Source organism: Parambassis ranga, chromosome 5 (assembly GCF_900634625.1).
Source record: "Parambassis ranga chromosome 5, fParRan2.1, whole genome shotgun sequence".
Taxonomy (NCBI): domain Eukaryota; kingdom Metazoa; phylum Chordata; class Actinopteri; family Ambassidae; genus Parambassis; species Parambassis ranga.
The window spans coordinates 18479239-18490990 of record NC_041026.1 but is presented as its reverse complement, the minus strand read 5'-3'; the positions used below and the strand labels follow the sequence as shown (position 1 = coordinate 18490990).

Below are 11752 nucleotides of genomic sequence, written 5' to 3'. Positions count from 1 at the left end.
TCCCTTGCCTTCCTGCAGGTCCACAAGCAGACCAGGTCTGCATTTTCTGTTAGAAAGAAAGAATTTGAAGGTCTTTGTCCAGCATGATTTATAAAAACCCAATCTGAGGAAACATTGTAAATAGATTTTCAACTATGTAGGTGTCAGACTAAAAATGTGCTATGGAGTTGATGGATTAAAACATGGTTTTCAGCTGAGGGACGAGTGTGTTTGTGACCTTGTAGTCCAAACTCCAGTGAATCTAGCCCACCCACTGTGGAGATAAAACACAAAGCAGGCCCCATGTCCTCAAAATCCAAAGGGTGGCTAGTCAAGAGGACTGTGATAGGTTTCAGTATTGGAAATCATTGGGATCTTCAACAGGGAGACAGTGAAGAAGCAGAGTTTTTTTTATTACAACAATAGAAGTAAACACATGTGGGTGTTTGCCAGCTGAACAGAGTCACAAGTGCAGGATTGTCGCAGCTGGTGACCTGCAGTGATCCACACTCTGCCTCCCTCTGTGTCCACCCTGAACAAGTCACATTCAACACAGCAGTTTTGTGGTTATGATTAAAGTGTTAAAATGAAAATCTGTTGTTCTTCATCAACAAATAAAACAAAATATCAAAGTTAGAGGATGCATTCTAAAGAAGGGGGCCGACAGCTGCTGGCAGATGTGTAACTTGTGACGTCATATCAGGCCACAGTGGAGAAGTTCATTGCAACGCCCTAAACATCTCCATGACGACCACAGCAATGCGTGAAAAGATCCAGAACAGAGCTGAAGAAAAGTGTGCGTTTCTCAAACTGCTATTGTCATTATTGTATATTAATGATCCTCAGTTGTACAATCTAAGTGATGCTGTGCATGTTCTTTATAAAAACAAACTTATATCACAAGTGCAGTCTCACTCAGTGAAAAGATGAACGTATTTATTATGCCCACTCACTGTTTGTCATCTTCTGAAGCTGCTGGATGTCCATGTGGGTGTCCCTCCAGCTTTGTTTTGGCGTCTCCCATTGTCAAACACTTGTCGACACCTTGGAACTGCTGATGTCTGTCTCTGTGTCTCAGACAGAAATGCTTGCAATGAGCACGCTGGACAAATCATTATAGGCTCCGTTAATGAATTATCTTTTATGCAGCTTCTATCACAGCAAGGCTGCACAGGGCTGAGGGGTTCAAGAAACACAGCTGTCTCTTAAGTCTTACTTTTGTTGTTACACATACCTTAAATTTCCATTGGTGCTTTGCACTCATATGTATCAATACAAGTGCAGACATTTTTCTTTACACCTAATCATACTATCCTTTATTTTTCTGCATTAATTAATTAAGAACATTTTACAACCAAAATGACATCACCTAGAAATTGTACTCTGACAGAAAGCTAAATATGCTGCTACTTCCTCTGATTTTAAATCAGTGCAGTTGAAACTTTGTTAAAGGACCTATAAGGCCATATAAGCAACAGACTGTCTGTTAAAGTGAACTGTAGTCCAGGTGCCATGCATGGAAAAAACTCAGGCAGTCAAATATGTGTGGAACAAAAATACAATAAACATCAAAAGATACAGCCCCATTTATTTTACATGCTGAAAGCTAAATGTGAAGATACTTGAGCAGTTCAGTACAAAAAATGTGCATGCATGACCTCTAGTGTTCATGTGAGGAATGACAGTCAAGAGACTGCCTCAGTTTTATATATATATATATATATATATATATATATATATATATATATATATATATAGAGAGAGAGAGAGAGAGAGAGGGGCAGTCTCTTGTGTATGGATGTATGCTATTCATATTTATTGAATATTTGTCAACAAGATGGCTGATTAATTTAGTAAAACCAGCTGGCTGCTTCGGTGCAGAGCTTGGAGGCTGGTAAGACAGATACAGTGTTCTGATCCAGCCGCAGTTGATCAGTCTATATAGGCTACTACAGAGAATTAACGTGTGTATTTGGGCATATGTTGAAAACTAGTTCTAACAAGGGTGATTTCAAAATAAAACCTCTCCAATATATAGAGTGAGTTTCAGCTCTTCGACACATGTTTTGTGTACCTAATCCAGTGTTTCCCACGTTTTCCTTCCACCTTTTGCAAATTGTATTTTATTTTCAATTAAAGAACAGGTCTATCTATATCCATATCTTGTTATTCATTACACTGCCCGTCACTATATGTTGCTGGCATAGATGAACTAAGACAAATTACAGTATATATTAATGTTTTGACCAATTAAGTGAAATTGGATGATTTCCCATGGCACACCTGGTGACCTCTAACTGCACACTGGCTGGGAAGCACTGAACTGATGTGTGTGTAAATCCATTTTCCTGGTGACCACATTTATTTGGTGTCACTGTTAAGGAGTAAAATCATGCAGACAATGCAAGTCAGTCACATGTAATAATTTCTATAATATATCTCAATTTAAAAATACTTCTCTTACCTCACAGTCAGACAAACAAAGTGTAAATTCTCACCAGCTTTAATTTTCTGCAGAACAATGAGACTGAGAACAGTAAGAAATCCTATCCTCCTTTGTTCTTCTTGTTATGCAATGTGATAAAAAGAGGAGCGTGAAGGTCTGCAGACAGACTTCAGGCTCAGCACTTTGTGAGTAAAACAGTATCTGATTGATGCTGCGTACTGTTTATGTAGCAAGCTAAAACAGTCCAAAACAAAAATAGATCTTGATAGATATTGTTTGAAATAGTCCGCCCTCCTTCATGTGTGTTTTAAAGAACAAAATGGAAACAAATGTGCTGTGTGTAAGCCTGTAGCCCCAAGATAAAAGAGATCCCCACCATCAGTGGTTATCTGTTTTATCTTGACAAACAGACAAAAACAGTTTGTGTATCTGTGTGTTTGTGTATGTGTGTGTGTCAGTAGTTTCTATTGGTTCCACAGAAGACTGGTTGTGTTGGTCTCAGTGGCCACTCCTTACAGAAACTCACTTCAGACAGCTTACCCTCAGAGAGAGGGTTTGTTGTAGTGGAGCAGTTCAAGGTAAAGTGTGTCTTTGTTTCTTTTGAGTTTATTCAATGAAAATAACCAATGATTGCAGCAAAATCTGGAGTTATTGTAAAATTTAAGGTGAATATTGTACATCTTTAACCTAATGCCATTATATGTTGCAGTTTGTTTACCTACTTATTTTTTTACGTTTAGATGCCTAAATTTATCAGTAGCCTACAGTATACCTTAATGCTCACTTTAAGATCATGCTGGCTCTTGCTTGTTTTGTAATTTCATTCAGTTTAGACCACCTCCACCTTTAAGACCAGACTTAAAACCTTTCTGTTTAGCAAGCTGTATAAACTACAGTGTGTAGAGAAGTCAGGTATAGATACAATCACTAGTTGATATGGCCTCACCCACAGGTAGCATAGGGCTGATAAATTCTTAACTTTTAGCATAGCTATGCTGCTGCAGGCCTACACTGTCAGCAGTTCCTGGTCCTCTTTAACCCCCCTTAACCCTCTCACCTCATTGATTCATGTCAATAACTGTTTGCTGTCTTCCTCGTAGTTCTCTCTCTCTCTCTCTCTCTGCAGGTTTCTCTGTATCCAGACCTGCATGCTAAAATGCAGTCTGACATCATTCCAATGCTGCCTCTCTGCACCAGTTTCTGTTGTTCACCTTTGTTCTAGTTACTATTATTTACAAACTGACGATATATATACATCCACTATAATATAAACACAACATCAACAACCTGTCATGTTTTTTCTCTGTAATGTATGATGTTTGTGCATGTTTGTTCCTCTCTCTCTCTCTTTCATCCTCTCTGTCCTGTCTCCCTCTTCTTCTCCTCCTCTACCTGGCCGACTGTCAGCAGGAAGGTTCTCCTTATGAGCCGGGTCCTGCTCAAGGTTTCTTCCCCTTAAAAGGGAGTTTTTCCTGCCACTGTTGCTTTTAAGGGGGTTTAAGCTCCGGGTTTCTGTAAAGCGCCTTGAGACAATTCTGATAGTAAAAAGTGCTGTATAAATAATTGAATTGAATTGATTTTTTTAATGTCAAATATGTGCCATGACTCAGTGAAGGTTGGAAACCCTGATTTAGAGCATGGCTGGTTCAAAGTACACCTGGCTTCATAGCTGCAGTCTTGTGTCACATTCAGATTTTTAAGGGTGGAATGTGAGTTTTGTAGTTTCTCTTTGGATCAGTTCTGCTAACTGGTGTGTCAGGAAACTCTACAGTGAAACCTGAGAGTATTCAATAGAAACCTGAGAATTGTATTCACAATCTGGGGCGAGCCTGCTAGATGGAGTCCAGCCCTGCATGTGCTTGTGACAACATATTTGAATTGTATTTCCCACTCACGCTAATTTAATCCATTGCTAAAGGGTGAAATGGACCAAAAACAAAACTGCTCAGAGAAAATGACCCCGGGGGACAGACCTGGACACATTCAGCCCAAACCTCAGGAGAGGGAGAGGTGGGCCAATAAGATGGAGTACATCTTGGCCGTGGCAGGACACATTATTGGTCTGGGAAATGTGTGGAGGTTTCCATACCTTTGTTACAAAAATGGAGGAGGTAAATCTTGTTGTGCACAGTAATACATTATGTATAAATTACTGTATTGTTGCCTGTCTTTATCAGGGATTAAGATTACATTTATTTAACCCTCAGGCGTCACTTTAAAAACTGACATCAAGTGATCAAATTCAAATCAAATTTAAAGGGTTAATTCCTTGATAGAGTTAATGTTTGGTAGTTTTGAGTTGTTTAAGAGATTTATGAAAAAAAAGCAATAAAAATATCAATCTGTTAAGTTTTTCTAGCAGTTTTTTGGAAGTGGACATTTTTGTCCTTAATGACACGAATAGGTAAATTTGTGTTCTATTGATGTATTAGAAAATTAAAATTCTCTAAAATCAAAAGAAACATAGCGTATTTGCTGCAAAAAATTGTGCCATATGCACCAACACAGAAAAATGGTGGCCAGGTAAAATGGGAAAAAATTGCCCAAAAGGACAAAAATGTCCATAATGATGCCTGAAGGTTAATAGTTGCCTTGTTGAGAGCTGTGTATCCTTAAAAGATAAAATATAATTCACAAAACTTTATGTGTACATGACTATTTACTAATGCATTTTTGTCATTGTTTTAAGGGGTTTTCTTCATTCCTTACGTTTTGTTTCTGTTCACCTGTGGCATCCCGCTCTTCTTCCTGGAGACGTCTTTGGGCCAGTACACCAGTCAGGGAGGAATAACATGCTGGCAAAAAATCTGCCCTCTTTTTGAAGGTATGTTTATAGCCCCCTGTGCACATTTCAATATTAATAAGTCTCTTACAATTAAAATCAAGGATAAGACAAAGACAGCACAATTTACATGTGTTACATTAAACATTTTGATCTAGTGACTTTCAGATTTAAATTAAAAACTCTGTACACAGCTGTTTGAATATTGACTTAGTATCACTTTTAGATTCAGTTTTAGTGGTGGTTCATCTTTTATATTATCTTAGTAAAGGTAACATTGTCTTCCAGTATGACACCTCTCTTTCTCTCTCTCTCTCTCTGCAGGCTTAGGTTATGGAAGCCAGGTGATTGTTTTGTACACTGGTGTGTATTACATCATCATACTGGCTTGGACGTTTCTCTACCTCTTTTCATGCTTCAGTGCTGAGCTTCCATGGGCGAACTGTCACAACAGCTGGAACACTGGTGGCTGTTTTGTTCATGGTCAAAATGAAACATCCTCTCTGCTGCTCTATGGAAACGGCACATCTTCAGTTGTAGAGTTTTGGGAGTATGTGTCATAAAGTTTAAACACACGGACTTCACTTTAAATGTTGTATTTTACTTCATGCAAGCTACTGTATATTTACAGGAGGAGAATCTTGGGCCTGTCTGATGGAATCGATAAAATTGGTAATATCCGTTGGGACCTTGCTCTTTGTCTACTTCTGGCCTGGGTGTTGTGTTACTTTTGTATCTGGAATGGAGTGAAGACAACAGGAAAGGTACAGCCCAAATAATAAAATGATCTAAGAAGTTGTCATAGTTATAGATTGGTTACAGGTTGTTTGTGTGTTTAGGTGGTGTACTTCACAGCCACATTTCCATATTTGATGTTGGCGGTGCTGCTTGTTCGTGGTCTTACATTACCAGGAGCCAAAGAAGGGATTATGTTCTACCTCTACCCAGACCCATCCCGACTCACTGATCCAGAGGTACAGATATATTTGTTAGTCTGTAAATGACAGTCTCATGGTGAACTACAGTTTTATAAGGATGTGTCACATGTAAACAGCTGGCCAACAGAGAGAAGGTCTGGAGCACTACAATAGCATTTATATCCTTCTACGTCCATCACAGATTTGTCAGATTTGTGATTTGTAAGGTTTACAAATCTTTGCTTGCACAGCAATTCTATGCTAATGTATAGTCAGGGTGATGAGCATGTTTACAAACCTAAACATAAACTCCTATCTGTCAGGTGTGGATGGATGCTGGCAGCCAAATTTTCTACTCTTATGGAGTTTGCACAGGTGTTTTGACGTCACTGGGAAGTTACAACAAGTTCAACAACAACTGCTACAGGTGTGTATCTTAACGTCAGTGTGTACTGATGAATTAAGTCTTGTCATGTTTGGATGTTTCACCCACAGAGACTGCGTGTATCTGTGCCTGCTGAACAGTCTGACCAGCTTCGTCGCTGGATTCGCCATCTTCTCTGTGCTTGGTTTCATGGCAGAGGAGCAAGGTGTGGACATATCGCTGGTGGCTGAATCAGGTAGACGGATGCATTTTTCTAAAGAAATGTGTGTTGTGAGCTTGAGAACTTGACCACATTTCCCATGCACCTTTGCAGGACCAGGACTGGCATTTATTGCATATCCTCGTGCGGTGGCTTTAATGCCTCTTCCTCAGCTCTGGGCAATCTTCTTCTTCATTATGATCATCTTCTTGGGATTGGACAGTGAGGTGGGACTACTTATTTATAGATGCTGACTCTTATATTTGGTTATATTATATAAAATTTGATATACAAAATATCATTGCAGTTTGTGTATCAAGAGGCGATGGTAACAACCATTTCCGACATGTATCCGTCCTTCTTTCAAAACAACTGTCGCCGTAAACTCCTCCTTCTTGGCATAAATTGTGGAAGTTTTTTTCTCGGTCTTCTGATGGTAACAGAGGTAAGGTCTTCAGACCTCAATATGCAGTATATATACATCAATATCATAAATGTAGCTAAATGTCCTTCAAAGCTATACAGACCAAGGAATATTTAGCTTTTCTAATAAATAATAAAATAATGCACCGTTCTAGTGTCTCTAACATTTGGGATGGGTTCTGTTTCTTGCAGGGAGGCCTTTATATTTTTCAGTTGTTTGACTACTATGCTTGCAGTGGGATGACGCTCCTGCTCTTCGCTGTACTTCAGTCTGCCTGCATTGGATGGGTCTATGGTGAGGAGCAGCATTAACTTAGATGGAGATGGTTTTGGTTTCCAATCTGTTCTGAAAACATTTCTCTGATTTCTTTTATTACATTGAAACAACATTATAATCAATATTATAGTCACACATTACATTTTTAAGTAGCTTAAACTATGACTCTCCATTATGCTCTATACGGTAATCACATGTTATGAGGAAATGACACAGTGTGGTGGCTCACTCTGTGGACCATTGTGTACTTGTTGTTATATAGTGATGCATAATATAGAAATTTTACTTTAAACAAAGCATTACCACATTTTTAATTACGCAGAAATATGGCCGCCTCATGTAGCCATTAGAGAAACTGCACCTTCTGGCACTGTTTTGAAAACAAGAACCATTGTTTTACTACCCTATATGGGACAATAATGCTAATTTATGTTTGCTAAATAATGTTAATTTCCTCTTCAGGTGCTGATCGTCAGTATGATAATATACAGGCCATGATTGGATACCGACCGTGGCCTTTCATGAAATACTGTTGGCAGTATTTCACACCAGCTATCTGTACTGTAAGTTGTGTCTGCCTGCTAACTTGCTTCATGTATCATGTGTATCTGACAGCTGCCAAAGTCTTCTGTCCTGAAACTGGTGCTTGTCTCAACCAGATGGACACCAGTTCCAGTCACAGGGGCACTGCATAGCACCTTACGGCTGTTTACTGTCTCATAAGTTTTTAGCTGAGAAAATGTTCTCTCTGTGTATTTTTGTAGTGCACACTTCTCTTCTCTATTGTGAAATATACCCCACTCAAATTCAACAACACTTATGAATACCCCTGGTGGGGCTATGCCATTGGAGGTTTCTTCACACTTTCTTCAACACTGATGGTTCCTGTGTGGATGCTGTACGCTGTCTGCATCACTCCGGGAACACTGAAGCAGGTACAATCACAACACAGGTTTTTTTCCCCCTGTGATAATACAAAGACATAAATTAAACGTCTAACTTTCTTTTCCACCTGTCAAACTGTCACAGAGACTGAAACGCCTGTGCAGCCCAGCAAAGGACCTACCTACTGCAACTTTAATGAAAGCAACAAACCATGAAGCATTTCAGACTTTCACAGACATGTATACACTGCGGCAGACAGCAACTTCCCAAGACAGGGATGACAGAACTCAGAGATCATCTATTATTTAAACTGAAAAGAGACTAAAAAAACCGACATACAACAATACCAGTGTGAAATACAGATCACAGGCAGCTGGCAACCTAGAGTGACAAAATACAAGATGTTCTGCCACTAAAAGAGTCGGGAAGCTCAGTGTGTCCCTCGGAATGTTTTCACCCTGGATTTATTGTATTGTATTATAACAAAGTGGAAGTGATTGGAAACGACAGCAACTCAGCCATGAATTGGTAGGGTTTCCATGGCCGAGCAGCTGCATCCAAGCCATACATCACCAAGTGCAATGCAAAGTGTCAGATGCAGTTGTGTAAAGCGTGTCGTCCTCCCAACTTTGTGGGAACAGTTTGGGGAACGCCCCTTCCTGTTCCAACATGACTGTGCACGGGCCTGAAAGACATGGATGAGCGAGTTTGGTGTGGAAGAACTTGACTGGCCTGCACAGAGTCCTGACCTCAAACCGACAGAACACCTTTGGGATGAATTAGAGCGAAGACTCGTCCAACATCATTGTCTGACCTCACAAATGTTCTCCTGGAAGAATGCTCAGAAAATCCCATAAACCCACTCCTTGTGGAAAGCCTGCCCAGAAGAGTTAAAGCTGTTATAGCTGCAAAGGATGGGCCGACATCATATTAAATGAGATATATATATATATATATAAAGATATATAGTGTATATTGAGATAAAATGATTTGTAGTCTGCATTGGAAATCATAGTTTGATTTGGTTTATTGTAGATGTACAAAGGGTTGTGTTGTATTCACTCAGCTTGAAGTGTGGATGAGACAAAACATGAATGAATAGTCAGAGAGTGAGTGTTTAATTTAACAGCACTTTACAATGCACATATCACACACCTGCAGTCCACAGCTGCACACCTCTAATACCTGAAACTGAAGTAAAACTTAATCCTGTAATTCTACCCAGTGTAGGGTCACAGGTCTTATTGTTAAGTATTCACAACAATGCAAAGAGAATCAGTATACAAGTGTACCCTGTGATAACCAATACAAGAAACACACAGATGTAGTCTTACTTCATCCATTCCCATTTCTGGCCTCTAGGAGGCGCTTCAGAGCTGTGCTGGGTGTATATCAGGATCATTCTATGAAAAGAGAGACATTTAAAATAAAGGTACATGAAACAAGACTTCTTCTTGTGAGTCATCTAATTGTAATTCTAACATAAATGAATATTGAATATGAATTTTATTAACATCATTGCCAGTAAGGCTGTTTAGGCATCGGCACTCACTCCTGTCATTTTATGTGCTGAGACCACCAGAGGGCGCTTCTTTTGTAGGTTGATCTACACACACACACACACACACAGAGAGAGAGAGAGAGAGAGAGAGAGCTGTGTAATAAACAGGCTGAAGCTGATGTGCTAATAATGGAACAGGATGAGTGATGCTGCTCTTGGTTGGAGCTGCTTGGAAAAGTGACTCATTACGTTTCATATTAAGTCAAAAACTTAAATCTTGCCCCTCTAGAGGGCACTGCTATAGTTCAAATATACAACAAATTCTTATCTATGAAATGCGATAACAAGATGAGCACTTTATGAAGTCATGGTAGAATCCTGATAACACCGCACTTAAATGTCCCATCATTGACGGTAGATTAAGCTATGGCCAAAGCTGTGACCTTTGTGGTAGGTGTTTTTGATCAATTTTTTGGATTGATTACAGTTTGTTCAGTGTCAGCGGATGGTATCAGAGAAAAGAGCAGGAGAGACAGTATTAGAGTATAATCCGTGATGGACACATAAATCAGGGCCTTTCTGGAAGCAGAGATTAGATCGGGCATTGACCTCAGCAGGCATCACAGGGAGTCTGTGACACAGAGGAAGTGTTCCTGTTTATCTCACAATAAAGGCATACATTCACAATGACTATTCACAACAAGACTACACAGACATGTAAGAAATTACTGTAGTAAAAACATTGTTTCCTGGATGCCCGTTGGTCCCTTCTCTCCAGAAGAACATTCACTTTGTGTGGACTTCCTTTGAATGCAGTATGCTGATACAATTATTTATTTACCCTCTGATAAAAAAAATCTTATAGGCAATGCCACATCAGACACATGGTTTACTTCAGTCATTTATTGCCATTCAGATGCATGTAATATCTTCTGAGTGAAAACAATACAGCGGATGGAGTTAAGCATCTCTTTAATATTTTACAGCCAATGCTGCATTACTCTAAGATTTTATTTAGACACTGAATCTCAATGTATATTTAAAACAACATTAAAACCATAGAATCAGTGCAGTAGGTCACAGTTTTCAACATTTCCACTGGTTGACACCTGATGTAGGTCAAAATGTTCTAGATCAGTCATATAATGTGTTTTCTTGACCTGGAGACAGATTACTGACAGTCCCCGTTTGCTTCCTGTCACCGTTTCGATGCACTTAGCCTCCACAGGGTGTGTAAAGTCCTTAGAGGTGTCAAGCAGAAAGCTAATCTCCATTAACTGTTGTTCATGTGGGGACGAGGCAGGCTCCTTATTAATCTAAGCTTTTATGGACTTCTCACCTGCTTCAGGCTTTTATGTAAATCTCATTTAGTGATCAGCTCTTGTATCATTGTAAATCATTACTATCTATCTATCTATCTATCTATCTATCTATCTATCTATCTATCTATCTATCTATCTATCTATCTATCTATCTATCTATCTATCTATCTATCTATCTATCTATCTATCTATCTATCTATCTATCTATCTATTGGATTGATTGATTTAAATATGAGCAACACTGCTCACTTTTAGCATTTTAAGCATTTTTGTTGTGCCGTATTTGCAGAGGAATAACCTGACACTTGACCTTCATTTTTGTGATGCCTTTGAGCTGTAGAGGCCATACGGAGCTGCAGTAATCACTTTTGAAGACTATGTGAATTGAAGAAGACAGGTGTCACCTCCAATGTGCACCCTGACTCCCACACAGCCCTACTCAACACCTTGGAATTGCGTACAAGGTGTGAATCCAATTTGTGAGGATTGAAGATTAGAATGGGTCAAACCTCTCTGGTTTAACAGCTTGCTAGTGACAATTTTTGGATGCTAAGCGGATAAGCACAAGCGCCTTGGTCTGGAAATCCTGCTTGTGGGAATTGGCATACTTAGGAAAGCTGTGTGACAGATGGTCTC

General features: G+C 39.4%; 1 protein-coding gene across 1 annotated transcript; it reads left to right on the top strand.

The window, feature by feature from the left end:
- Positions 1 to 2531: 2531 nt before the first annotated feature.
- LOC114435826 (sodium- and chloride-dependent GABA transporter 2-like) lies at positions 2532 to 9209 on the top strand. Its single transcript, XM_028405740.1, has 14 exons — positions 2532 to 3003; positions 4344 to 4536; positions 5115 to 5249; positions 5532 to 5757; positions 5839 to 5971; positions 6047 to 6181; positions 6448 to 6551; positions 6620 to 6744; positions 6823 to 6935; positions 7016 to 7153; positions 7324 to 7426; positions 7871 to 7971; positions 8173 to 8343; positions 8438 to 9209. Exons 2-14 carry the CDS (start codon positions 4350 to 4352, stop codon positions 8600 to 8602), a joined length of 1836 nt encoding a protein of 611 aa, XP_028261541.1. The 5' UTR covers positions 2532 to 3003; positions 4344 to 4349; the 3' UTR covers positions 8603 to 9209.
- Positions 9210 to 11752: the final 2543 nt, after the last annotated feature.

What these genes read in the sequence shown, in the direction of transcription:
- LOC114435826 (XM_028405740.1), top strand. Translation starts at nt 4,350, where the DNA reads ATGGACCAAAAACAAAACTGCTCAGAGAAAATGACCCCGGGGGACAGA. An exon ending in TTGTTACAAAAATGGAGGAG is followed by an intron (nt 4,537 to 5,114) that starts GTAAATCTTGTT and finishes CATTGTTTTAAG; the next exon opens with GGGTTTTCTTCATTCCTTAC. An exon ending in GTCTTCTGATGGTAACAGAG is followed by an intron (nt 7,154 to 7,323) that starts GTAAGGTCTTCA and finishes TGTTTCTTGCAG; the next exon opens with GGAGGCCTTTATATTTTTCA.